The sequence below is a fragment of the Typha latifolia genome, chromosome 6 (genome assembly GCF_019914945.1).
Source record: "Typha latifolia isolate L0001 chromosome 6, TyphaL0001v2, whole genome shotgun sequence".
NCBI classification, from domain to species: Eukaryota; Viridiplantae; Streptophyta; class Magnoliopsida; order Poales; family Typhaceae; genus Typha; species Typha latifolia.
This window is the reverse complement of record NC_133091.1, coordinates 806413-834188: the sequence shown is the minus strand read 5'-3', so window position 1 is coordinate 834188 and position 27776 is coordinate 806413. Positions and strand designations below refer to the sequence as shown.

Here is a 27776-nt window from a genome sequence, read left to right as displayed (position 1 = left end):
AAAGATGATCACGTGGGAGAGTCCTCCCACCTGCAAGCAACCGGAGGTGGGAGGACTCCCTAACGGGACCACAAAACCCACTCGTAGCTTTAGGCGTTCGGGTCTCGTTTTGGGTGGGGTGGCGAAAACCAGTTGTTGATACGCGGAATGGTAGATGGGATAGGTACACGAGGTCACGTGACGTACAGCAAATAAAATCCAAAGAGCTATTGCATTCACGTGCATCCTCCTCTGTGGCCTGGCAATGGCATATAGCATCAAGAGTGAGAAGATTACAAAGATTTTTTGGGGGGGATATGATATAAATCCTGGAACGGAAGCCTCTCTACAGCGATTATTTAATTGCTCTCTCTAAAGAAATACATGCAGATATGTTACATATTCAATAAGCAAATTAAGCAATAAAGATCATCTCCGGAGGCCTTTTTTTTTTCTTTCTTTCTTGCTCTCTTATTGCTTCTTCTTTGTTCGGATGTATCTGATTCAGAGTAAGATAATCAATCTAGAAGGTACTGGAAATAGATGAACTAGGTAATTCAGATTAGTCTCTCAAGCACTACCACTACGCAACTACATTCCCAATCTTCCAAGGGCAAGTAGTCTCGGGCCTCAAAGAATTCCGGCAACATCAACCAACTTTGTCTCCGAAATCATCTTGCTATTCTTCCCATCCAACTATAGACCCATGTGAATCATCTTGCTATTCTTCCCATCCAACTGTAGACCCATGCGAATCGCTAAGACATCCACTAGAATTCTTCCCATCCAACTGTAGACCCGTGTGCATCGCTAGCTATTGCTCCGAACTAAACGCCGTTAAGATATTGTTCTAAGCTCAACCAAACGGAGTTGAGTCGTTGAACAAAATAATTTTTTTTACAATAATTATTTAAAGTTAGAGTAGACTCTATGCCAACGTACCGTTAAGCTATTAAATCAATCCGAGCCACTAAGTCAAGCTAACCACTAACAAACAAATAATTTATTACCACTGAGCTATTAAATCAACCCGAGCCACTAAGTCAAGCTAACCACTAACAAACAAACAATTTATTAATAATAAATTTGTTTAAAGTTGAATTTAATGTATAATCTCCTAGATGACAAATGGAACTAAACACTCCGGAAAATACCTTTCTGAATACCACTTCGTGTGAGCTCCACAGTTTGCCCCAAGCTTGATGTTCGAGATAGAACTAATAGACCCTTCAACAGAAAGAAAAAAAAAAAGAAAAAAAAATAGAACTAATAGGTTTAATCCTTTTTTTTTCCTTTTTCTTTTAAAAAAAGGCTGTTGAAATCACAAGGAATGCCATACCGGAGGAATCTTGTCAGGAGAACATGAGACGACTAGAACCCGACAAAAGAGTTGTTTTCTTCTTCTTTTTTTTTATTATTATTTTTGGCTTGGTTAAACTGACAAAAGACGAGAGGTGGCAATGGTCTTTGATGGTGTTGGTACTTTTGTAATGAGAGTTTATGTTTCACAGGGAAGATGAATAGAGTTGTGGATTTTTTTTCTCCTGTTGAACTGCTACTCCACTTTATAGTTTGAGAAAGGATTCTCTCATCCCCTTTCTCAAAATAGTGGTGTTGCCTACTAGCTAACACAAGATGGTAAGACAAAGTATAATATTTATCAAACAATTTTGCTGAGTTAACGGAGATATGAGGATCAAATATTATTTCACCAACGACAATCTTACCACCACAATAATGGAACACTAGAATAAATAAAAATAAAAACTACTGAAGGAAAGAGCAAGTTGACAATATGTAATTATTAGAATTGAGCGTAGTGAAAGGATTATACCATGCGTCGAACGATTAAAGCCAACATTACAAATTGAAAATCAACTACAAGACTTGTTAACTTCCACACGGGCCACGGGCACATTACAAGTGTTACAAATAATGCAGAGTTTGGGAGGTTCCAAACTCAATTATGCTCAAGCTTGAATCGGCTTAATGATGTGATGTACCATACGCTTAGACAACCATCTGGATGGCAAATGGAGTGAAGAGAAAACCCCAACTTAAACAACAGAACAAAGCATCATCTGACAAGTACTGGTCAATATTTCCCAATATTGTACACGAACAGAGATGGAAAGGTACAAAAACAAACCAAAAATGACATCAGCGACGATCAACCTTCCCGTCATCCTCCATGATACCATCACCAGCATGCCTGTACAAATCATCATGCCATGCTTTAGAAGAGGAAATTTAAATATAGTGTTACAACAATCCCTACTAGTAGCTGGGGTATTAAGATCTTCCGTATTTATATCTTCCTAGTGGTTGAGCACAGGAGCTACAATTAATGCTGATAACACGACATGAAAAAGAAAATTCTAATCCTAGTCAAACCAGAGTATTTGCTTAGTATTAATGTTGGAACTAAAATCCACAAGAACAGAAACAATCTTGAGTAGGTAAAGCAATAAAATAAAGCATGATGGCCATAGAATGTGGATCTGACTAGATATTCAGTGAAAAAATGAAACTGAATAAAGTGTTCATATCGTGATGCCATATTAAAATTTTGATCGAAACCGAAGTGCCAAGAATATCTAAAAGCAGAAACGGTGTCATGGCGAAGCCAAACTCGAAGGACACTATAATAATTATGCAAGACTTGAGCTTATCCACTGCTGGACAAGTCTTAAGTTTATCTATTGTTGAATAGATTAGCATAAGGGATAGCCTCTTTTGATTTTATCCTTAACCTCTTAAATATCTAGGAAAGATATTTAAGAATTTTAGTAGTTCAGTTTTTTTTTATCTATATAAGAGCTTAAACATTTATTGTAAAAGAGATCGAACGCGAGTGAATAAAATAGAAGTGAGAACTTCACTAAGAAAACTTGTGTTTTCTAAATTAGTAAAATATTCAATTTTTCTTACTTCGACACTATCTTTACTTTGATGTTTACTTTATCTTGCGAAGAAGGTAGAGTACCGAATGGACTAGCAAACCGATCAAAAAAATTAAGCCCATCACAGTATACTGCCATTTCTAATAATCAAGCCAAATGTATCTTTAAGTTGTGGATCTTACAGGTAGTATCAGTGAAAATTAGGTGCTTTCATGTTCTAATCACTCAGGGATGAAACAATGTTAAAACTTCCAAACTCTATATTGACTTCTGCAAGAGAAATGTCCATCCAGATCTTCTCTATCTTATCAACCAAAATAACAAATTTTAGCTGTGGTTAATAATTCATTCAGAAGCTAGAGTAACTGGAAAACCAAGATCATGGTACACACAGTTGCATATGTCCAATCTTTTGGAATTGCTCAACGGTAGAAGAAAATAACATGTCAAAAAGTGGAGTACAAATTTACCTCCAGGATGTTGTCAAGTTTCGAGCTTTTCTGTCCAATTGAATGTTTTCTAAAGCATTTGCAGCACGAATCACATCTTCAGAGATGTCATCAGCATCATATCTCCAGTTGTACTCATCCTTCCGGACATTAGCAACTGAAGAACCCAATCTTCGATCTGAATGATAAAAACGTTATAGATGAAATGGTAACTCACAAGCAAGAAAGTATTGTAAAAGATCATATATAAATTACCTGACGATTGTGAAACCTGAACCGGCCTAATCAATACAAAAATAAATAAATAAATTATAACAATAAAAATGATCTTCCCAAACATGAATAATTAAAAAGCAGGAGTTCCACATTTACCGTCCCAATGGAGGCAATCCTCCAACAGCAGACGAAGATGATGGCCTCCGGATGTTTCTAAGTTCTGTGTTTGGTAGTGAGTCAGTTTCCAAATTTATTCTCCGTCCAGCCATCCTTGTTTGGGACAAATTCTGTTTAACAAAATTCAGCATTAACAAAACATAATTGGAGAACCAAGGCATACTGAAATGACAAAAAAGAAAAAAAAAATTATACAAGTCTTTTCATAAACATATAACTGCCTAAAGTACAATCATAGAGAAGGATTGTATATTCAATTTGAGTTCGAAGCATCATGTGGAGTCCCTTTAGGGTCGAAGTACGAGATAGTAGGATGAGAATATAACTTATGTCAGATCCTCATTATCATCTCAGTAGTTGTAAGAGGTCACAGTAGTCGAGCTGTAAATCTAAAGAGGTCTCAACTTATTTGCATAGTGGGATAAGGATATCACATCACCTATCGTAATGTGTAAAACTGTGTTTCCGGTCCCGCTACAAAAGTGGCAAAGCAATCAGTGGATGCCTTGAAAGCTAATTAAAGACATCTTTTGCACTTCTCCATGTGCAATATTATTATAGATACAAAATATGAACAGAGGTAAAATTAGAAAATGCCTATGAAAAACAAGTAGACCAGATTCACAGGCATAAAATTTAATTTTTATGAAGGGGCAGTTGTTCCATCTTTTGTCTAGAAACAGGTTATTGTATAAGATGAAAAAAGAAGAAGGAAAAGTAACTATTTGGCTACTAAGGTACATATTAATGTAGCTTAACAGATTATTGCACAAGATGATAAAAAGGAAAAGTAACTATTTGGCTACTAATCTACATTACTACCTGCTAAAGAAATTGGAATTATAACAGGAATTTATTTGTGGATGAAGTGATTTTCAAGAATAGTTATAAGATGTAAAAGAAGTTAAGAGTTGTGCAAAATATATAAGAAAATCTCCAATTTGGTCAAAAGCTAGCAACATGATTTCCAAACTCCAAACCATATAGGAGGAGTAGCAAATCAAGATGCAAGCAGAAAATAGGAGAGTTGATATCTTTTCATAATGATGATCATAACTTTTTATGGTATTTCAACATGCAGATTGCTAGAGGATATAGCCATCAACATCCGCATATGAACTACATATATCAAAGCAATCAACTTCAAGTTTCATAACTTAAGTCATGAAGTTTCACCACCTCGTATTTTAAATATCCTTCAAGAACATCGAGAAGCAGTGGACCACTCTCAGCGGTCCTATTCACATCACCTCCATTTTTCCCAGTGAAGTCTTTTAATTCAGCTTTCCAGAAGTCCTTTGGCTGATTTCCAAAATGTTATAGAAAAACAGGAAAAGTAGAATGTTATTCTATTTCTCAATACAGACAAATTTCATAAATAGCAGGATGCAATAAGTGGAAAGGTTACATGATTACCAAGTTACACTCGGGCAAATAAACTTTGAGTGTGTGACCTAGTTGGGCCCACTCCAAGTACTCACATATCAGTGCCGTCAATAGCCTTCCTGTAAGCAATAGCTATTCAGCAACATTGCACAGAAGACTACAAACATCAAATTCATGTTGTGAATTACTTTTCATCAGCAATACTAAACACATAATAATGCAATCAGAGGTAATAAAACTTCACCAGTTTATTTTCCTTTATAAAATTAAAGATAGCCAAAAAGCCAACAAACAAAATGTGAACAAAGTTACATTTCTATAACAAATTAGTATTAGACTTAAACCAGGGATTTCTCAAGTTCCATGAATATATAGTTTGAAGTGAAGCCCTCTCTTGGATGAAAATACACTACTTATAAGCTATAAGTTCTAAAGAAGAGGGGTGATGAGCCTGGCAAGCTAAAGTGGATAAGCCAGTGAGATAAAACTCACTTTCCTTTCAGTTGAATATAGGGTCATATAAAACCAAGACAATTGAACCTATAAAATTATGAGGACCAAGCAAGTTAGGTAAAAGCTTAGTTCAGCTTGCCATTGACACCTTGACAAATAATGAGCAGACAATCTATATAACATTCACAAATCATTAAGCAACAGGATCATTAAGTATCAGTATTTATTAACATAAACTTATCTGCACTAAAAACAGCCAGATATTGCTCAATGTTTGAAGACTGCAATAACATTCACGATGAAAATGAAGAAGATATCAACACAAACCTGAAGGAGAGGCATGAAGTTGCTTTGCCCTGTCATTGCAGCTACCAAGCAATGCGGGATTTGCACCATCTTCGTTTTCAATAACATGGTCTTCTTCTTCTATGGCCTCAAACACGCTTGCTCTAAGCTCAGCCTAGTAATATTCAGGATGGGGCACCAAAACTCAAGTTAGTTGTTTCAATGATAAATGACTAAATAAACTATATTAGCATAACTATGAATCTGGTAACCAAACTAATTATCAGAGATATCACCACAAAAGCAGCTTAACTTCAAAATTCTAACAAAATTCCATGTGTAGAGGTTTTAACTAATTGAGCCATGTCATTTTCAGAAGTATAAGCGTAACCAGTATTCTCTCAATTACCCCATGGTAAGAAAGGAGCGGGTTCTCAGTCGAATAAAAAACTGTGAGGAGGCCTATCAACTCAACTATCGAACACAAAAGCTCAAAGAAGTCGCCTTCCATTTGCTCATTCACACATCTTGGTTAACAAGACCACACGAAAAAGTAAATTTCCTGTGGCAGAATTTCCGCTCCAAGATCTCCAAGAATTATTTCCCCCAACAAACAGCACAATTCATCCTCACCACTCGCACATCTCACCATTTCAAACTACATATAGACTTACGACAAGATCTGTGTCGGAGAAGAGATCGAATAAGCGAATCGAAAGCCCTAATTCCCCGAAAGACGAAACGAAGGTAGAAATTAAGGAAGTGGGAGGGGAATGATACCCTAATCTTTGCGAGGACGCCTTTCTTCTCGAGGGTTCGAGTGACGAGGGTTTTGAGGTCCATCATCTCCCTCGCGTAATCGTCCATCTCGTCACTCCTCGCCCTTCTTCTCGACTTTCCTTCCCCTCCACCTCCTCCTCCTTTCTTTCGCGAGAAGGGGAGAGAAATGATTAATGGGAATCGAGAGCTTCTCTCTTTCCCCCTTTCCTAAGCCGCTACGGCGAAGTCTCTCTCTCTTTCTCTCTCTCCGTTTTAGTTATAATTAAATTTCAGGGAACTTTTTTTCTTTTCATTTTCTACCCCTACTTTATGTTTTACACTATTATCAATTTAACCCCTGCATTTTTCTTAATTTTTCATTAATTTTTCATTAATTCACAGAAAGCACTTTTAATGACCAATAACACCCATAGTATGTTTTCGTTAATTAATGAAAGAGACAGGGGACAAATTAATAATATTAAAAAGACAGAATGTAAACTATAATTAATCAGTAAGACAGGGTGTGAATTATCTATTTCTTCTCTCCTTACGTGGCTTCAGTCTGCGTGCGCGAGCCCCAGCCAGGTTGTCAACCGTCACGTGAGATCTCTAGATAAAGAGGACATTTTTAATTTTCAAAGTACTTTTTTGTCGGGAAATTACGGAAATGGTCCCTCGCGATTTGATGAAAGATTAATTATTGAAGTAAAATTTCCTTTTTAAATAGTGTTAAACTGGTAATGGAAATATCATTATGTCTTATACATTTCAATCACTTTTAAGCTGCAACTCTTAAGAAGTGGTTTAGGATTAATCTGTGAAAATGGAGAGCTGCAAAGCAACAACCAGAAGAACCACAAAGTGTGGTGGTATTCAAAGCATTCACCTTCAGTAATTAACAATTCAAGTTCCTAACTTCTTTGACCATAAAGCTTTAGGGGCAAACCAGAAGTTAAAGAAGCAAAGCCATAAGAGGCAAGGAATCACAATATCAAGCAGTTTAGGAGGCAATCAATGGTATGCATGAAAAGGAAAGTAATCTTTACTTCAAAATGCTTCCATATAGTTGCCATTTCCACAAAAACAACCCTAAAGTGTGCATTCATATAGCAAAGATGAGCATAGAGCCTTTGGAGCTAGAGTGTATGATTCTTCTCTTCTGCTCCAACAACCAGCCTTTGGAGCAAGATGTGCCATCACTCACAAAACTTGCACTTAGTTAGCTAACTGTGCTTTGACAGGATAGACTCCACAACACCTTGAGCTATGGGATGATAACTGTCGCGAGCCTCCATGAAGATCCTCCTGGCTAGCATCTTCTCCTCCTCCCTTGCAGAGCCCTGAACTAATGCGGTGTACAGCGGGCGAAGGTACTTCATCCTCCCAACTTGTTTTAAGGTCCTTTCAACCTCCCCAAAGTACTCCTTGCACCCAGATGAGACAGCTACCTGAAGGAAAGCAACTTTCACCTCCCAGTCCCTGCTCTCAGCTAGCCGGTAACGTGCATCCAGAGCAGCAATCTGAGCCAATAGATAAGATGGAAAATGAGAATTTGTGATCTAGTATGAGAGAATACCTTACTGTTGAAGAAAAGAAGAAAAACCTTTGCTTTTGAGTTCATTTTTGGATGCAAGTTCCCAAATTAGTTTTTCAAAACACAGAACGAACTGGACAGATGATTTCAGATCTTCAAAGGCAGTTTAAGTTGCTTTTGTTTGGCCCATTTTATTAGCATTATACACAAAGATTGTCGTGCCAGTGGCATAGGGCGTACCACCTTGGTTTGACACAGTATGTCTCGTTGCATGTGTCATGCCGAGTTAGTAAATCGTGGACACACCAATGGGTCTTTGACATGCCGAAAAATAATTTCTAAACCTTTCTAGGGCCTCAAAAATAGATCTAATGGGTAAATTAAAATCATTGACACTATATTAATGTAACATATGCAATTAAATTATAATATCATGATTTTCCCTTATCTTTTAGGATCTCCTTTGTTGGAGCAGATAACTTGGAAAAACCAAAATTTCCCTTTTTTCTAAAAGATGTGAAATATAATTCATATAAATTTAAGCACCAAAAGACAAAGATGTACCAAAACGGATGAAAAAAACCCCAAATTAGATTTCTTTGAAGTAAGATATGCTCAATCATAATGGCAAACAACGATGAGTAAGTATCAAGATACTCTTGCCATATTGAGACCACTAGCATAATATGTATCGATCCATGTCAACCGGCACAACAATCCATGATTAGACGACCATCACACACAGAAACAACCATACTGCCGCTACTACATAATATGAAACTCAGAGGGCATCTTGATCAGAGACATTAACACTAGATAAACTTCATAATATGAAACTTTTTAACTCATGAAATGCACAACAACAAGAAAGCCTTAGTCCCAAATTTTGTTATCGGCTTATGAATATATGGCATTTGACTATTTTTATCCATTCAGCTGTATGTAATGTAAAATATGTAATTCTCTAAAAATCCATTCTCTAATTTACTCAACACCTCTCAATCCTTTATCCATCCTTGTCAGTGATAAGGATGCACTATCTTGAAGTGAACAGTTGCCATGGTACAACACAGAATGATACCATGCAATATATCATGCATCTCAATCACACACTCACTAATATTCTATGTTACACTGAAAAGAAACTGGTGCTAACAATACCGTCTGACCACGTTGAGTATGCACCACTTGCATCAAAGAATAATTTTTGCTAATATGGACCAGTTACAGAAAATGCAGCCAAGCTCCAATGGAGCAGCAGTGTAGAGATTGCAAATTCCACAAAATACTTCAGCATTAAGGTCTAAATAAGTTTAGACATATAGAGGTACCCACGAGATTCCATCAACATGATCAGAAGCCAGTTTATGGGACAATACAAATTGTAAAGGAGAAGACACATATAGAATAAGGCTCAAGACACTGACATTTTTAGAGAGCTCACATGAAACAGAGAAATAGTGTCATGAGGTCTGTAATCACATCTAATCTATAAGCATTTGATTATGAAATGTTAGACTGGTATACAGAAAGTTAGTTCTCGCTGAACATATTCCTATTCCGCAAGTACCACAAACTACTAACTTTCCATGAAAAACTATGCATATAAGGAATTCAAAAATGAAGAGGAAAGAAATTAATACCTGCAATGGGTCGACAGAATCTGGTAGATTCTCCAAGTAGAGCTCCCATTCCTGCCCACGCCAGTCTGCCACCTCATCCTCCCTTGGCATTTTTCCAAGCTTAAAATCCAAAGAGAGGGATCTGATTTTTGTGTAAATTGCTGATATCGGTTCCATGGCATCTGGGGGGATCCCAGTACCTTCAACCCATGTCCTCAGATCGACTTGGTTTTCTATTCCAGGTAAATTGGTCTTCAGGAAGTCAAGAAATGTCTCTGTATCGATGGACTGGAACTTAAATGTAGCTATGTATGTCTTCAGAAACTCATCAAAAGCTGGGCGCCCAATCTAAGTAGACCAACAGAACACGAGACGTGTAACCATCAGCAAACTACAATTCAAAGAACAGTACAAATAAACAAGCAGAAGTTCCATATCTTCACCTGGCGTTCGATGCGCCAAAGAAATTGGAACCCTTTCTCATAGGGTACTTCAGAGTAGACATCATCTGGATCGACATCAGCCATATTCGGATTCAGTTTCGTGAATTCCATGTTGTCCTTAAACCTCTCCATCATCCTAGTCAGTCCCCTCCATCCAATTCCCATATTGAGAGCTGCCCGCTCCTCTCCTTGCACGACCTCGACGATCCTCCTCTCCGCATAGGTAGTAAAGCCCTACCATTTGCAATAATAGCCACCGAACTTTCTTAGATTTCAACAGAGCATGGGCGAAAAAAGGAACAATCTTGGATGATGAAGAAGAAAAATCACCTCATTGAGCCAGAAATCCTCATTGGTCTTGTTTGTGATCAGATTTCCAGTCCAGCTATGGGCGAGCTCATGGGCCACCACTTGTGCCCCCGTCGCGTCTCCCTTGATCACCGTCGGCGTAAGAAACACCATCCTCGGGTTCTCCATCCCGCCATAAGGGAAGCTCGGCGGCAGCACCAAAAGGTCGAACCTTTCCCAGTCGTACGGACCAAACAGCCTCTCCCCAACCCTCACCATCTCCTCCACGCCGGCGAACTCTCTCTCCGCCGCATCCAAGACTTTCTTCCCGCCCTCCGCGTAAACCCTGGTCCTCGGCCCCAAATCTCGGAACCCGATCTCCCCGACCGCGAAGGCGAACAGGTACGGCGGGATCGGCTGCTCCATGGCGAACTGCTCGACCACGCGGTCCGGCGCGCACCACAGGGCGTCGGAAAGGTTGGATTCTCCCGGGTTCGGGTCCCGGCGGGAGACGTGAGATGCGGCCATTACGGCGGAGAGGGCCCTGGGGATGTTGAGGAGCGCGGCGAAGCGGACCCTGGCGGCGGGTGTGTCGTGGCAGGGGAAGATGGAGCGGGCGTGGATGGACTGGCACTGGGTGTAGACGAAGGGGTGGACCAAGGAGGAGGTCTGTGAAGGGGAAAGCCATTGGAGGGCGGAGGAGGAAGGGGAGGTGGAGAAGAGGATGAGGACGGAGGAGTGGGATGAGAGGGAGACAGAGAGAAGGGAGCCGAGGATGGGGTTAGGGGTCGGGGAGAGGGAGAAGGGGAGAGGGAGCAGGGTGGTGGGGTCGAGGACGGAGGAGATGGTGAGGGAGCGGGTGTCGAGGTGGAGGGGTCCGGAGTGGGGAGAGGAGAGGGACAGGAGGGCGGAGCCGTGGATGGTGGAGGTGGCGAAGTCGAGGTAGAGAGAGAGGGAGATGTGGGTGGTGAAGGGGTGAGTCGAGTCGGTGTAGGAGTGGGGGTCTACAGGAGCCATGGCGATGCTTCTTCTCCTTCTTCTTCTTCTTCCTTCTTCCTTCTTCCTTCTTCTTCCTTCTTCTTCAAAAAGAAAAAGAGAGAAAGAGAAAGGTGGGAGTTTCGGGAGGGGGATGAGCAAAATAGTATAGCACTTGTTCCGTCGTGAATAGCAAGTTATACATATCCTCCTCGATCGCGAATAGCAAATTTTTATCGAGAATCACGAGTTCTTCTTTTATTTGGTTGAAGAATAAGATAAATTCAAGTCAGCATTAAGCATTATTTATTTATTTATTTATTTGGTCTTCTTCTTAGAGGGTAGTTAGTTTTATTTATATTTTTTCGTAATTAAGAATAGAGATTATAATCATAATCAAACCAAATAGGAATAGAAAAGTTCATATTTTTGTAGTTAATAAAACGTCTGTCAGTGTTATGTTTAGAGGATCGATAAATGGAGTATATGATACCCCCCCCAACTATCCTAGTAAAGGCAAACTAAGGGTACAGAAAGAACCATTCGAAAACACTTTTGAACTCATTGGCAGATGGGACATCCACTTATAGTTTCTTCACAGGTATAAGGTATCAAAACCAAGCAGAATGTTCCCATGGAAAATGGAGAGAGTCTAGACATGCATTAACGATTGCTTATTTGTGAATTTTCCTGCCAATAGATAGACAAATTAATGAACAATATATTTGCACATTCCAGTGACAAGTTTGTACGTCTAATTACATTTCCACCATATATAAAGCAATCCACACAAACACGTATTAAGGTGTGATTTTTTATCAAGAAAACAGAAATTTTAGTGATTCCATGTTGATATTCTCATGAACATATACACACATGATCATGGGCTACACATATATTAGAACCTGATAACCTGTTTTGGATGGCTTCCCAATTTCCCGAGAGCCTTGTCCAGTGCTACATTGAAATCTTCGAAGGGAACCAACTCCATCCTGCAAGACATGAATAACTTAATTACAGGAAGAAGCTAAATCCAATTTAGCGAGAGAGATGAAGGTCCATACTCATATTTGAGTTTGCCACTTTGCACCAAGCTCAAGAGGTAATCTATCATAGCCCTGCAATCATTTGCCTTCTCGGAACTCATCCACTTCTGCAACCAGAACCCTCGAAGAGCAAGATCCTTACCAGGAAACGCATTGGCGTTAGATACTCCTCCAAATTTAATATGAGTTAACTAAGACAACTTCTTAAGCATTTAAGATGTACAAAACTACCAACCATGGGAAGCAATTCTAGAAAGTTGCAAACATGGAAGGACTTATGCATCTGTTTTGATAAAAATGAAACCAAACTTACTGCACAGAATGAATTGATTTGCTAATAATAGTAAGACATTCATGACCCCCAACATTCGAGAAATAGACATCCAGGCTATAGGTCAAGACAGGAAATCAAAGCCCTTCATCATTTAGCTTCTATCAGATTACGCAAAACCACAGCACTTATTATTGGAAAAGAAGATTGGAGGTCTTAATGCTATTGCTGTTCTAATTTATATAGTACAAATCACATCAAACAAAATCTAATAAGAATGCAGTTGCATAAAGCAAAATGACAAGAACAGAAATCTCACTTGCAGTGATATTGGACTAACCTTAAAAATGAATGATGAAGTGGAGGCAGTGATGGGTTTCTTGGACATTCCACCATAAGTTACCATGGTGCCTCCCTGCCTGAAAGAAGAAATAAGTTTTACTTTTCTCCTAATAAAAAGATGTAAACTTGACTGGAATAATTCCTACAAGTGAAGATACCTCAAAAATTTGAGGACCAAAGTAGCAGATTCGCCCCCAACACAGTTAAATCCTAAAATAGGCTCTGGTAAACCACCCTAAGCATGTGGAAATTCAGATAGAACTGAGTTAAGAAAACAAGAATAGTGAGCTGAAAACGAATAAAATAAATTCTACTAATTGTATTATCTGATCAATACAATAAATAAGAACCGAGGTGATTTATCTCCAAATAGTAGGCTGAAAATGAGGCAAGACAAGCCAGATATTATATTTTCTCAAGCTTAGCTCATTAGTAGGTGCTCACCCTTGGCTCATTAGTATCACCCTTGGCTCATTAGCCAATTTCTGAGCAGAACCAAGTCATGAATCCACACCTTTTAACTTTCTTGAGCTCAATTCATTTGTTTAGCTTAACAAGATCTTCTTGGTTTCACCCACAACAAACCAAGATGAAGCAAGCTATTAGTAAGACGAGACCAAGTTGTTCAACAAACAGCCCATATTATAGCCCAACCAAATACGACTTTACGTAGGAAGTGCGAACCACACTAGTTACTAGCCACTCCACAATCTACTTATAAGAAGTTAAAGAACACATTACCAGTAGGCTCTTGACATTCTTCACTTCCAACTGACTTCCTGTATATACCTCATCTGCACCAAGCATTTTAAGTTTTTCTTTAACTTCTTCTGACCCAGCCCTACATAATTATCATAAAAGAGTAAGAAGGCAGATAAATAGTTGAATCGTTGCATACTCACAACTCGTACAATATAATGAATACACAAAGAGATACAGCAAGTTGAAAAAAATCTGCAAGCACATTCATCTTCATATTTCAACTCATTGCGCATACACTTTTATCATATTGCCACGAAAACTAATCCTTGAGCATACAAAAAGAATAGCATATAATGAAATAGAAGAACTGAAGAAGAAATCTAAATAAGGGGTAATAGGGAAAAGCAGGGAAATCCTCTAGGATAGTTTCTTCTTATGAAAAATAAACAGACATGTCAGGATTTTAATGCTTTTCAGGAGGAGGATAGCCAAAAGCAAAAGCACAGATGGTTCTGAAGGGATTTTGCAATCAAATACTAAGAATGTATCTATGACATATTCTAATAAAATACATAGATTCACTTATCGCCTATATTATATATGCATCATGGAGGGAATCTTTAAATTGTTAAGCTAAGAACTGTATAATGATGAAAGTTTGCACCTGTCTCTGATGATATTTATGTTACGAATACCATGAATATTGGCTAGCTGAATAATGCATTGGCCAACAATACTAGTAGCACCATTTTGGACAATAGAATCACCTGATCAAATCCATTAGACAACCAGATGTCAAATGAAGAACAACAAACATTATCAAAATAGTAGGCATAATAGGATAAACCATAAAATGCACCAGAATTCAGCTTAATGAAGTCCTCTAGCATTCGCAATGCAGTCAAAGGATTTACTGTGACTGTAGCAGCATACTCCATGGGCAAATCCTTTCTAATTTTGTGCCATACAGTCTCTTCTTTTACAATGTAAGTTTGCCATGTTCCTAAGCAGCATATATTTTGCCATTGTTAAGAGCAACATAACAAATAATTAGCTGATTTTGACCCCAGGAGATTATACAAAGAATAGCACAAGTAGATTTATGCATGCATGCATTCGTGAGATTATCATATATAACTTGTATACCAAAAGAAGGAGGAGATGGTATGACCCAGTCCCCTATTGAGAGACCAGTGACTGCAGAGCCCAAGGCATGTACTTCTCCAACCCCCTCATACCCTCCAACTGCAGGTACCGGAGGCCTAACAGGGTAAATACCTACAGCAGAAAGACAAAAAGGGAGTAGATATGGGACAATAATCCAAGAACTAACCAGTTGATAAAATCAAATCCATATATCTCGCCTCACTTGATCATACACACAACGACACACGTATACAGGTTCTGAATAATTTCTAATTGATTTAATAAGAAACTAAGAACTTACTCAAAACATTGTTTAATTTAGCAATGAGCCAGAAAGAAATTGTTTTCTACGAAAAAATGTACATGAATAAGCTATTCCAGAAGCAACCAGTTGATAAAGTTTTGTCTTTGTATACATGTGCATCAAGCTTCACATTTCTGATTGATTCTAAAGTGATTTTAAGATAACTCATAAGTTTATTGATAGCCTAAGTTAACTAGGCCAGAATACAACACTATTGGCGACAGCAATTACTCTCAATTCAACTGGTTGGACTCCCAAGTTCCTCAGAATTGACAATATTTTTTCATAAATATCGCTACTAACAACAAAATGAGAAATGGAAGTCCTGGTAAAATAAAGTTACCAAGACTTCATACCTTCAATTCTATTGATATCTGAAGGATTGATTGGAGCAGCAAGCATTTTGACGCATACATCGTTCTCTCTCAATTCAACTGGTGGAAGGTCAATAACCCTGTAAAAATTATAACAAGAAACATCACTCCCCCAAAAAGTCATTACTCATAACATCGGCTTTCTATCAGCGACCACCATCTATTCGACAAAATTACCGGAAGAAAGACGATGAACCTCTAAATGACGGTGTTGCAAAAATCCCAATAAGAAAATAAAAGAAAAAAGAGAGAGTCGGTTTGGAAGTAGACCGCAGGACTTGGTCTGGCAGGCCATGCTGCTCATAGACGACGGCCTTGGAAGGCGGCGAGAGAGCTGTCGAGAATGACGCTCGAAAGGTGCTCGACGAAATTCGCGGGAGGGAGAAATCGCGGTTGTAGAGCTGCGAGGCTCTGAGATGCCTGGCAGATAGCCTTAGAGATGCCATTCGCAGCCGTAGGCCGTCGTCACTCCTCCCTTCCACTTCCTCCCCGAGCGGCGTTCTAGGAGAATTTTGTAATCCAATCCAAGTGACCTTTTGTAGTCAAAACAGATGGACCGGGCCAGGCCTTAGTGAAGGGCAAAATAGTCTTTTACTTTCACTCTTAGAACTATGAACTCTTTTACAAAAACAACCATAAAAGCTTATCAAACTTCCAAGTAAACAATCTAACCATTTATATATAATTATATATACAGACACTCTCATGTAACGATTACAAGCTACAAAATATAAAACTTCTTCCTAAAAGGGTGATAAAAAAGTATATCAAACTTCAAGCTACAAACCTAAAACTTCTCATCTCTCCAAGAGAAAACAAACAAGAAAAGGGAAAATAATATATATATATATATATATATATATATATATATATATATATTAGGTCATAGGAATCTCAAAACATCTTCTTCTATACGTGCCTCCAACTGTGTGCATCATCACATAGCTTCTCCCTTACATCCTCAGATCCTCTCAGAAACTCTACGGATATTTTTTATAGAATCCGACCATCTTATATTTATAGACAACGAACCGACGTTAGTAATTATAACCTGGTAACGGTAATTAAATTAAGGTGTGGATCCACGTCGGAGCCTATCCTGCCACGTAGAGAAACACGTGACACCTTCTTCTCTCATCTTCTATGACATAGTCAAGGTCCCCTTTTCCTACGTGGGATGAGATGATACCATCATCGTACTGGGTGATGCAGGGGGGTAGAATGGTTACGTCGACTCGAAGTAAAGCTTTTGGGAGGATGGAGACGTCGGTTTGGACAAAAGCGCATGCAAATTTGACACGCAGGATGAACGATAACCGACGCAGGGGTTGCCCTTACGTGGCCGCCTGCCGTCTGACGTGGAATTTGGTAGGCATTGATTGAGGAAAAAATAAAAGAAAGTTATGTGTCTGAATTTAACCAAAAAGTTCCGTTGCCGGGACTTGAACCCGGGTCTCTCGGGTGAGAGCCGAGTATCCTAACCAACTAGACTACAACGGAGGTACACGTATCTCAAAATAGAAAAAGTCTATCTGAAGTATCTGAGTAGGCCCACAGGCAAGACCTGTCTGATAGGCCCACCAAGAGAGGTACCTTGCAGATCTATCTGAAGTATCAGATATAGGAAGTTAAAAACTACTCCCATAAAGTTTGCCAATTTGAGTTTGAAAGACAATTGTTCCAGATAAAGTATATGCTGCAATAAGTAACCTATCTGCAGAGCAACAAGAATTTTTTCTATAATTTTAACACAAGTTCCATGGACCAAATCAGCCCGAAATACATTCAATATTGCCCTTAAAATCTGAGTAATCAATAGGTGCATATCTTATATGATCCATGTGACATTGCAAGCAATCCAGAATGCTGAGGATTTTATTGACTTGGGTGTTTGATCTGTCTTCTGCTTTAAATCTGTAAACTCTGTTACCTACTTCTATCCAACTGTATCCAGGGCTTGTCTTCAACCCTTTCTCTTTCATCACTTTTCTAACTCTAGCTACATGATGCCAATAACCTACACTGGCATACAGATTGGCTAGCTGAACATAAGTCGCAGCACAACCAGGTTCTAATGAAAGCCGGCTCTCTGCAGCATGAATTCCAATCCAAGAATTTCCATGAACTCTGCAAGATGAAAGCAGTGAACCCCAAATAACAGCATTTGGAGGGGTGGGCATTCTCTCAATAAAATCTAATGCCTCATTAAGCAACCCAGCACGGCCCAGAAGATCAATGATGCAACAATAGTGGTCTAATTCCGGAGTTATCCCATATTCAAGCATCAAATCGAAGCAGTGACGGCCTTCTTCTACTAAACCAGCATGGCGGCACGATGAAAGGACACCAAGGAAAGAGATTTTATCAGGTGTTACACTCTTAATATCCATTTCTTTCAGCAATTTCACAGCCTGTTCAGCAAGACCATATTGAGCATACCCAAAAATCATGGAATTCCATGAAATTAGATCTCTGCTTGGCATTTTCTCGAAGATATATTGAGCTTCATCAATACTCCCACACTTTGCATACATCGAGATAAGTGCATTGGAAACATGCACATATGAAGCAAAACCCACTCTTATTTCTAGACCATGAACACTTCTCCCAAGACCAAGGGAAGCACCGCTGGTGCAGACACTCAAAAGGCTTGCAAAGGTAAAGTCATTTGGCTTTAACATTGACTGCCTCATTAACACAAATAGATTTAAGCATATCTCAACTTGCCCGTTCTGTGCATAACCTGCAATTATCGCAGTCCATGAGACGGTATTCTTCATGGGCATCATCTCAAAAACTTGATAAGCTTTCTCTAACTGACCACATCTGGAATACAAACTGATCAAAGAACTACCAACGGGAATGGACAACTCATAGCCAATTTTAACTGAAAGGGCATGAAACTGCAACCCTTTGCTAAGATCCCCCATTTCTGCAGACGAACTCATAACCGAAGAAATAATATACTCATCAGCACTGATTCCCCTCTTGTGCAATTCAACAAACAACAAGAAAGCATCCTCCTTTACCAATCTGGCGTTATCCAATTCAGCTACAACTTGAATTTGATTATTCAACTTACAAGGTGTTATCTTTCTATCAAATTTCGGGCTATTTAATCGACCATCCAAAATATCATGCATGCAATCGTTAATAAGTCGATGATGGCGCAAATCTTCTTCTCTTTCCTTACCCTTTCTGGGGATCATGAGATCTAATACTCTCAATGCATTGTCTACACCATTACTTTCTAGCTTCCTGGATCTCCCAAATAACGTAAAGGTGCAAAATTTTGATACAATCGAATAGCGTTTGGTAGATACACGGAGGAGAAGATTGTACATAGCTGTAGCTATCCATGACCAGGCTCATCTCCACAAAGCTCACACCTTCTTATCAGTAGACATGAGATCGAAACCCTACAAAATAAGCACCTCGTATTCGTTTCCTCAATTCCACGGGCGAAGTGAAGTGAGTCATAGAAACCTAATTCTTGAAGGAGAGCAAAGATGAGAAAAGGAACCTGGGATAGGAGCCGAATAAGTTACCCTACTAATTCTCGTTTTTTACATATCTCGTCGTCTCCGCTTCCCTGTCGCCCGAACAGGACTCTCTTATTCGGGAGTTATCGGCGCTTTTGGTAGATAAGAAGATTGGGCCGAATTAGATATGCTCATTACCCTAGTTTCACGCTGTTTTCGAGACGGCCTGTTCGGCCTTAATATAATGACAATTTCTCTATAACTATAAAAATATAAAAAATATTTTCTTCTACCCATCTATTTTCTAGTATTTCTAGCTCGACCCTTTATTTTTTTAGGCCTTGCTTGCTTTGAGTTTAGAAAATCATGAACTAGTTTAATAATTAAACATATTTTTATTATTTTTATATCTAATTAAATTTACTTTTAAAAATATTAAGACTAAGAAATAAGACTAACTAATCCGGTTCAGAACTTAGTCTTAAACCAAGCAAATTCTTAATACCTACTTTTCCTAATTATCATCTAAGAAACAAAGTGAGTAATTTATTTTTTTAATAAAATATTAAACTACCTAAAATTCTTTTTTTAGTTGATCTTTAAAAAAATGATTCCCTTTCTATTTTTTACTTTAATCTTAAAATATTTATATAAAAGGTATTAGGATTATTTTGTAGTTATAGTTAATCTAACTCATCCAGAGTATTTTTGAGATATTAATAGCAAAATGCAGTGGTGGAATGATTCGATATCTCTAATATGGAATTATAATAAAAATAAAAATTAAGTGTGTTTTTCTTTATAAAGGGTGTTTCTATCAATTTCTCATATATATGTTTGAATTGAAAAAAAAAATCCCTTATATTTATTTAACCTAACACAATGTATCAAATGTCCTAAATTTTACACCCCATAAACCTCTCATTGCATCTCCTATCCTCACGATTCGGCACACGTTTCCTGCTCCTAGATTTCAAACTCAAGAAGAAAAAGAGGAGAGAGGGAGAAGAATCTAAAAGCAAACAAAGAATTATTCAATACAAACCTCCCCCCCCAACGGTCGAATTTTCTCATAACGGCTCTATTTCCATTGCGTCCGCTGGTCGCCTTTTGCAAGAACGCGCCTCTTCCATCCAACGCCTTCCCTCTTCTCTTTATTTTCCTCTCTCTATCTCATCTATAAAACAAGAACCAACTCCTCGCTAGTAACGGTAACAAATTCCCCTTCGATTAAACAACGCAACCGATAGAATCGTAACTCCTAGCTCCGAAGCTAACAGCTTAATTGCCGGCCATCTCGGTCCTTCTCCAAGATTCGTTCTTCTCCTGATTAGCCAATCCACGGCCGTTCATTCCTGGTACGTGACGCCTTCTCCGCCGTCGCGGTTTCTTTCCGCATTAGCCTCTCGGGGGATTGGGAGCCCGTCTTGCCCCTAAAATAAGGCTCCTTTTGGTTAATTTTTTTTTTGCTGAATTCAGTGGAATGCCTCCTAATCCATCTAATCGTGTTAGAAATTCTTCCTCGATCGAGATTTTTTTTTTGATATTTTTCTTCCAATTTTTGCTATTTCATGGATTGGATTTTCAGGTAGGGAGAAGATTGTTGCATCCCTATTCGTATCCTTATTTGGGTGATTCGATTATGGAGAGCTCGCAAAGAAGAGGGGGAAGCTTGGTTCCGATGTCTCCTTCCCATACTCCTAGGTCGAGCGACAAGATGGTGAGGGACGCGCGATCCAGTGATAGCAATGGGAATTCCAATAGCAAGCACGATAGGGAGAAGGGGGTTAATGTCCAAGTCCTGCTACGCTGCAGGTAAGGTGTTTGAGGAAATTAAAACTGCAATCTTGGATGTTCTTGTTCTGTTTATATGGTGTTTGGGTCTTACAATTGCAGACCTTTGAGCGAGGAAGAGAAGCGGGTGCATACCCCTGTGGTGATAACTTGCAATGAGCACAGAAGAGAAGTTTCCGCGATCCAAAATATTGCCAACAAGCAGATTGATAGAACTTTTGTCTTTGATAAGGTATGGACGCCTTGTTTCTTTCTTTGTTCCCTTTTATCTTTTAGCTAATGAAAATTTTGGTTCTCCTTTGAAACTACTCGATCGTAACGTTCATTTATGACAATAAAATGTAGGTTTTTGGGCCAAAATCCCAACAGAAGGACGTGTTCGAACATGCTGTCGTCCCGATTGTGAATGAGGTCCTCGAGGGATACAACTGCACCATTTTTGCCTACGGGCAGACGGGTACTGGAAAAACGTACACTATGGAAGGAGGAGGAGGGAAGAAGACGAAGGTACTTCTTAAAAAATGCCTAGTTTGAATTCTCCTTACAGTTACGATCAGCGAGTGAACTGGAGTTATCGCTAATTTGTTGCAGAACGGAGAGCTGCCAATTGATGCCGGTGTCATCCCAAGGTCAGTGCGGAGAATTTTCGATATACTTGAGGCACAGAGTGCGGAGTACAGTATGAAGGTCACGTTTCTTGAACTGTACAACGAGGAGATTACGGATCTTTTGGCTCCAGAGGAGTCCAAATTCTCTGATGACAAGTCCAAGAAGCCAATAGCTCTGATGGAGGATGGAAAGGGGGGAGTTTTCGTCAGGGGTCTGGAGGAGGAGATAGTTTCTTCTGCTGGTGAGATTTATAAGATACTGGAAAAAGGCTCTGCAAAACGGCGGACTGCTGAAACTCTACTTAACAAGCAGAGCAGTCGGTCTCATTCCGTATTTTCAATCACGATTCACATTAAGGAGTGCACGCCTGAGGGCGAGGAGATGATCAAGTGCGGCAAGCTCAATCTCGTCGATCTTGCCGGTTCCGAGAACATTTCCCGGTCTGGTGCTAGAGAGGTGGGTAAATTTCCAATCAGTTGAAAACTCTGCATATCTTCTTCTGGAATTGGTGGTTATGGAAGTTAAAGTGGCTATTGCAGGGACGAGCTCGGGAAGCAGGGGAGATTAACAAAAGTTTGCTTACACTTGGTCGTGTCATCAATACTCTCGTTGAACACTCTGGCCACATTCCATACAGGTTGGTCATGCTGATATGATAATCATATGATTGATATGTTGAATTATTTTGAGTTTCCGGGAATGAATTTGGATTGTTGGTCGTTCAGAGATAGCAAACTGACGAGATTATTAAGAGATTCCTTGGGAGGGAAGACGAAAACCTGCATCATAGCCACCGTAGCACCTTCCATCCAGTGTCTGGAGGAGACGCTGAGTACGCTAGATTATGCACACCGTGCAAAGAACATCAAGAACAAACCAGAGGTCAGATTGTTGCTTGGTGATAATAGAAGCGAATCCCTTCGAACTGCATTTTTACTCCTTTTGTTTTGTCCACGTCAGGTTAATCAGAAGATGATGAAATCGGCACTTATTAAAGATTTATACTCAGAAATTGACCGTCTTAAGCAAGGTTGTGTTTCTGTTCACAACTTCACTTTTGCATGTCTAAATGGTGACTTGGTTTATTAATAGAAGTATCTATTTCTGTTAGAAGTGAATTTCCAGCATTTGATTTCTTACGACCAAAAGGTTTTCTTTATCCCCTGAAGGAAGCAGTGGTAATCTTTTTTGGTAAATTTGGTTGATTAGGACGAAGTTGTATCCCTTAGCTGGGATTATTTTGACCTTGTGATATATATCCAGTCTGGATTTCATTCAACTAATGCATCTGGAGGAACATTATCTTATTGTAATATAATGTTCTTAAATTTTTACATTCTATGAACAGAAGTATATGCTGCAAGGGAGAAGAATGGCGTATACATTCCACAGGATCGTTACTTGCATGAAGAAGCGGAGAAGAAGGTCCTCTCTCTCTCCTGCTCTTTCCCACTCTTTCTCCATTGTTTCCTGATGACATGGTAAATTTGCAGGCCATGACAGAGAAACTGGATCGTTTGGAAATTGATTTGGAATCTAAGGATAAGGTATGGCTTTTAGTTAATTGTGTGTGAATAATATCGTTCACTTCTTAAGAGATTGATGACTCATGTGCCATATTTGTGACAGCAATTGGTTGGGCTTCAAGAGCTTTACGATTCTGAGAGGGTATTGAGTGCAGAATTAACTGACAAGCTTCACAAATCTCAGGTAATGAATGCCTCCTGTCATTCTCCCTTGCAACTAACAATTTCTGCAAGCAACTGAATCTCTCTTTTGTGTTTTCTCTTAAGAAAAAACTCGAGGAGACTGAACATACATTATCTGACCTGGAAGAAAGATATAGGCAGGCAAATTCTACTATAAAAGAGAAGGAATACTTGATACTTAATCTTCTTAAATCAGGTGAGGAGAGGACCATGATATTACTTCTGACAATCAGTATATTTTACAGAAAAGAAATTTATCATTTGCATTATTAAGATAAAATCTATCTTGGATAACGTTAAATTCTGTTCAAAGGTTGCTTATGTTCTATCATTCCTTATTGGAATTCTTTTAAAATTTACTTTTCCGGGGAATGCATCTGACTTTCTATGACAGTTCTTATCTGTGCTTCTTTCCCTCATCTAATTTGGAGAAGTTTACTTAGAAGCGCATGTATATAATACATTTCTTACCTTTTTCTTCATTCAGAGAAAGAACTTGTTGATCGAGCTTATGAGCTTCGATCTGAGCTGGAGACAGCAGCATCAGATGTGTCAGGCTTGTTCTCGAAAATAGGTCAGTATCTTTGACATTTTAGTGTTCTTCTGCATGTAAGCAATCTACCATATATCCTGATGAGTACGCCTTGGATTGGCTTTCAGAACGTAAAGACAAGCTTGAAGTTGCAAACAGAAATCTTATCCAGAGTTTCCATTCTCGATTAACTCAGGAGCTAGATCTCTTGCACGAGACTGTCTCAGCTTCTGTCATGCAACAGGAGAACCAACTGAAAGAACTAGAAGATGAGATGCAATCTTATGTCTCAACTAAAGATGAGGTATACAAGCACAAGTCACAACTCTTTCAAAAAACCCTGCTGTACTCAGGGGGGACCTAATCTGCGAATTGTAACTCCTATCTCAGGTCACTGAAGAACTTCGTGGGCAGTTAAGGAAACTGAAAGAAACTTTTGGTTCTAGGATAAAAGATCTGGATGGTTTAGCAGGTGAACTTGATGCGAATTCTCAATTATCTTTTGAGAAACTGACTTCTCAAGTCAGCATGCAGACTTCTGCTCTTGAGGATGTAAGTGGTACTTTTCTCCATGTGATTTTATTTTCAAATTTATTCTGTTTTAACGACCCTTTCCTTTTCCAGTGTTTCAGAGGGATATCATTGGAAGCTGATGAGGTGCTTAACAAACTTCAGATTAGCCTGTCTAAGCAAGAGGATAGGTTAGGTTCATTTGTTCAGCAACAACGCGAGGTCTGCACTAGTGAATAGTTTCTGAATACAGTATCTCACATGACATTATTGCCTAATTCAGTTCTAATTAAATTACCTTAAGCAGGGCCTTCTTAGAGCTGTTGAGACAACAAGGTCTATCTCAACTGTTACTATGAATTTCTTCCTCACATCAGATAGTCATGCATCCAAATTGAGCAAAATTCTTGAAGAATCACAAATTGTGCATGATCAGCAACTTTCTCAGCTCGAAAAGAAGTTTGAGGTACTTTTATTGCATGGTGAAGCATCTAGTCATTAATTAAATACAAGAAATGGATAACTTCGTGAATACTCACACTAGATAGCTGTTGTGGCTACAGGAATGTGCTGCTAAGGAAGAAAATTATGTGCTAGAGAAGATGGCAGAATTGCTAGCTGGATCTAATGCAAGAAAGAAAAAATTGGTATCTTTCACCTCTATCAACAATTTGAATCTTGATACTTAAGTTAAAACTTATTCCATCAGTTCATGCAACCATAATATTACTCTATTATTTAAACATTATTCCACAGCTCTTTTATTAAATGGTTAATAGTACACATCAGATTTATTTGACCGGAAAAAAATGAACTCTTATCATCTTCCTTGTGGATTTTAAGGTGTAACATTAGAAAAGCATTAAATGTTTATTTTAAGAGAGAAATCAAGGAAAAATAGTGGATATAGAAAAGCATTAAATGTTTATTTTAAGAGAGAAATCAAGGAAAAATAGTGGATCAAATGTCTGCAATGCATTGACGCAAGTAGCATGCAGTTTTGTCATGAGAGAAATTTTTTTTACTAAGCATGGAAAATAATTGATTCCACAATCTCACTAAAATTATGGCGAAACTTACATGAAAAAGGCCCCCATTGCATTCACTCGGTCTCCATGGCATTGTTGCATCCTTTAAATTACCTAATAGAACTGATACATTTTCAGTGCATTTGCAAGTAATTGCCACACTCTCACTAAAATTATGGCCAAACTTGACATGAAAAAGACCCATTGCATTCACTCGGTCTCCATGGATTTGTTGCATTACCTAATAGAACTGATACATTTTCAGTGCATTTGCAAGTAATTTGTATTCTTTGTATTAGGTCCCTGCTTCTTATAATCAGACAATGATCGACTCACCCTACATGTTCTTTTATTACATTATATAAATAAACAACTAATGGATGGGAACAATATTATACAAACTGTTGAAAAAGAAAAAAATATTGCAGTTCCCACAATTTTTTCAGCATAGCAAATTATGTTAGGACAATTTACGAGTTACTTTCAAGTTTTGAAATATAATAATTTGATGACTGCGCTCTTTAGGTTCAAGAATCTATCATCACTCTCCAACAGACTGCTTCTGAGCAAACTAGTAATTTACAAAGTGAAATGGCCACCACCCGCCGTATTACTTCTTCTGTAAGAGAACAATGGATGAATTATATGGATCAAACTGAAAACAACTATCATGAAGGTACTGCTGTAGTTGAAAGTGGAAGAAGTTGCTTAGCAGATGGTCTTCACCAATGGTAGGAGGGATTGCTAATTTCATTTGGCTTTATTACTTCGAGAGTTCAAGCAGTATCTGAAATGTGCATTTTTAATTTGCAGCATGACAACAACAAAATCATGCTCAGAACAGTGGAGAAATGCTCAAGATTCTCTATTGAGCATAGGTAGAAGCACTATTGAGTCAACGGATTCCATTATCAGGTAATTGGGATTAGGATATCTGCAATCAAGATTAGCTTGAAGAGGCAAAGTTGTGGTAGTCAACTCTCTCAACATATAATGTTAACTTTCTGTAACTCATGATATATATTTTCATATGAAGGGGCGGAATTGAAGCCAATCAGGTAGTGCGTGATAGGTTATCATCTGCTGTCTCTGCTGCTCAAGAAGATGTTGATATAACGAACAAGGCACTTCTGTCCTCCATTAACAGTAAGAGTTCTCCAGTCCACCCACGATCTTTCTTTCCTTTTGTTATAAACTGACTGTGGTTGTATGAATCCTCTTCAGATTCATTGAAACTGGATCATGATGTTCATGAGAAAATCAAGTCTGTGATTGAACCCCACCATGGGGAGCTCAGGGAATTGCAACATGGACACTTTGACAAGGTAGTAGGGATATCAGAAAGTGCAGGAAGATCTCTGGAAAAAGATTACGCGGTAAGTTACATGCCAAGAGATTATCTAACTTAAAAGTTCTGTTATATGCTATGTTGGTCCTCATTAGATTTTCATCGGTCAATTAATCAGGTGGATGAACCATCTTGTTCAACGCCAAGAAAGCGATCAATTAACTTGCCCAGTATGCAATCCATTGAGGAGCTGAGGACTCCAGCATTTGAAGAGCTTTTGAAGTCATTTTGGGAGGGAAAGCCTGCATCTAAGCAATTAAGTGGAGATGTAAAGCATTTTCCTGGGTCACAGGAGTCTCAATCTCAGGCCCAGAGACTTCCTCTCACCACAATTAATTAGTCACAGAAATCATATAGGTAGAGCACCAATACAGAATAGAGGGTTGTAAACATATTCAATATTCATATTCAATATTCATTCACTATGCAATGTTTTGAGGGTTGTTTCTCCATGTAGGTATAATACGTCAAATGTTATTTTGCTGCACAGATCTTTTTGGTGATAAACTTGTCAAGCTTTGGGAAGTAATGTTGGAATATTGTGATTTCCACCTTATCTAATATTTTGAAATATGGTATCTATCATCAAATATTTAATACAGTAGGAGCCTTTTCTTTTGAGATAACTCTTCCACATTGAAAAGAATTAAGAATTTCATGGTGCATAAACATTCATTTACCTAACTAATCACCTCATGTGTAACGCATGATTGTGATCCTCCAGTATTCTGATTTACAAATTAACAAGACAATAGAGCAAGGAAGTTTTGATAGCCAGTTTCGATAATTCGCAATTAAGAAGGCCTTATCTTGTATTACAAAAAGGTCACTCGCTAGGGCTGTGTAATCCAATCAGAGCTCACTAGCTAATTCAATTTTGCTGATGTGTTGTACTAATTATTCTTGCACAAGGTTTCTGATCAAAATAAGAGAGTTATTAGTCAATCACACCAATTTTCTCATGAGGTGAAAAAGGATATATACCTTGAAGATGGATTCCACTTTCTTAACCTGGGAAAAAAGATCCACTGTCACTGAAGTGGCAAAATGAATGCATCCTCTTTTGTATCTATTACTTTCTGATACTGCACTGTAATATTACAATGC

General features: G+C 38.6%; 5 protein-coding genes and 1 non-coding gene across 6 annotated transcripts; 1 reads left to right on the top strand and 5 right to left on the bottom strand.

Annotated features, from left to right (window-relative positions):
• Positions 1–1766: 1766 nt before the first annotated feature.
• On the bottom strand, positions 1767–6910 carry LOC140790403 (protein TONNEAU 1a-like). Its single transcript, XM_073140473.1, has 8 exons — positions 6629–6910; positions 5891–6023; positions 5141–5229; positions 4904–5026; positions 3704–3834; positions 3587–3612; positions 3353–3509; positions 1767–2191 (listed from the first exon to the last, which is right to left on the bottom strand). Exons 1-8 carry the CDS (start codon positions 6713–6715, stop codon positions 2140–2142), a joined length of 798 nt encoding a protein of 265 aa, XP_072996574.1. The 5' UTR covers positions 6716–6910; the 3' UTR covers positions 1767–2139.
• A 720-nt stretch (positions 6911–7630) lies between these two features.
• On the bottom strand, positions 7631–11740 carry LOC140790698 (leucine aminopeptidase). The gene is made up of 4 exons (XM_073140894.1): positions 10540–11740; positions 10210–10443; positions 9788–10114; positions 7631–8130 (listed from the first exon to the last, which is right to left on the bottom strand). The coding sequence occupies exons 1-4, from the start codon at positions 11512–11514 to the stop codon at positions 7834–7836; spliced, it is 1833 nt and encodes a 610-aa protein (XP_072996995.1). The 5' UTR covers positions 11515–11740; the 3' UTR covers positions 7631–7833.
• A 433-nt stretch (positions 11741–12173) lies between these two features.
• On the bottom strand, positions 12174–16192 carry LOC140790699 (enoyl-[acyl-carrier-protein] reductase, mitochondrial). The gene is made up of 10 exons (XM_073140895.1): positions 15928–16192; positions 15640–15737; positions 14980–15111; positions 14693–14836; positions 14498–14600; positions 13873–13972; positions 13290–13366; positions 13130–13208; positions 12537–12655; positions 12174–12464 (listed from the first exon to the last, which is right to left on the bottom strand). The coding sequence occupies exons 1-10, from the start codon at positions 16101–16103 to the stop codon at positions 12371–12373; spliced, it is 1122 nt and encodes a 373-aa protein (XP_072996996.1). The 5' UTR covers positions 16104–16192; the 3' UTR covers positions 12174–12370.
• Positions 16193–17084: 892 nt separating this feature from the next.
• Positions 17085–17157, bottom strand: TRNAE-CUC (transfer RNA glutamic acid (anticodon CUC)). Its single transcript has one exon. It is a non-coding gene; the product is annotated as a tRNA-Glu (tRNA).
• Positions 17158–17314: 157 nt separating this feature from the next.
• LOC140790877 (pentatricopeptide repeat-containing protein At2g37320) lies at positions 17315–19292 on the bottom strand. The gene is made up of 2 exons (XM_073141186.1): positions 19181–19292; positions 17315–19076 (listed from the first exon to the last, which is right to left on the bottom strand). Exon 2 carries the CDS (start codon positions 18999–19001, stop codon positions 17427–17429), a length of 1575 nt encoding a protein of 524 aa, XP_072997287.1. The 5' UTR covers positions 19002–19076; positions 19181–19292; the 3' UTR covers positions 17315–17426.
• A 1055-nt stretch (positions 19293–20347) lies between these two features.
• Positions 20348–27225, top strand: LOC140790058 (kinesin-like protein KIN-5A). The gene is made up of 23 exons (XM_073139968.1): positions 20348–20497; positions 20728–20954; positions 21036–21165; positions 21279–21440; positions 21525–21998; positions 22082–22179; positions 22268–22424; positions 22503–22572; positions 22891–22967; positions 23036–23089; positions 23172–23252; positions 23336–23447; positions 23739–23825; positions 23912–24087; positions 24174–24335; positions 24408–24515; positions 24601–24759; positions 24857–24940; positions 25847–26052; positions 26135–26236; positions 26358–26467; positions 26546–26697; positions 26788–27225. The coding sequence occupies exons 2-23, from the start codon at positions 20782–20784 to the stop codon at positions 27007–27009; spliced, it is 3156 nt and encodes a 1051-aa protein (XP_072996069.1). The 5' UTR covers positions 20348–20497; positions 20728–20781; the 3' UTR covers positions 27010–27225.
• The last annotated feature ends 551 nt before the right edge of the window (positions 27226–27776 follow it).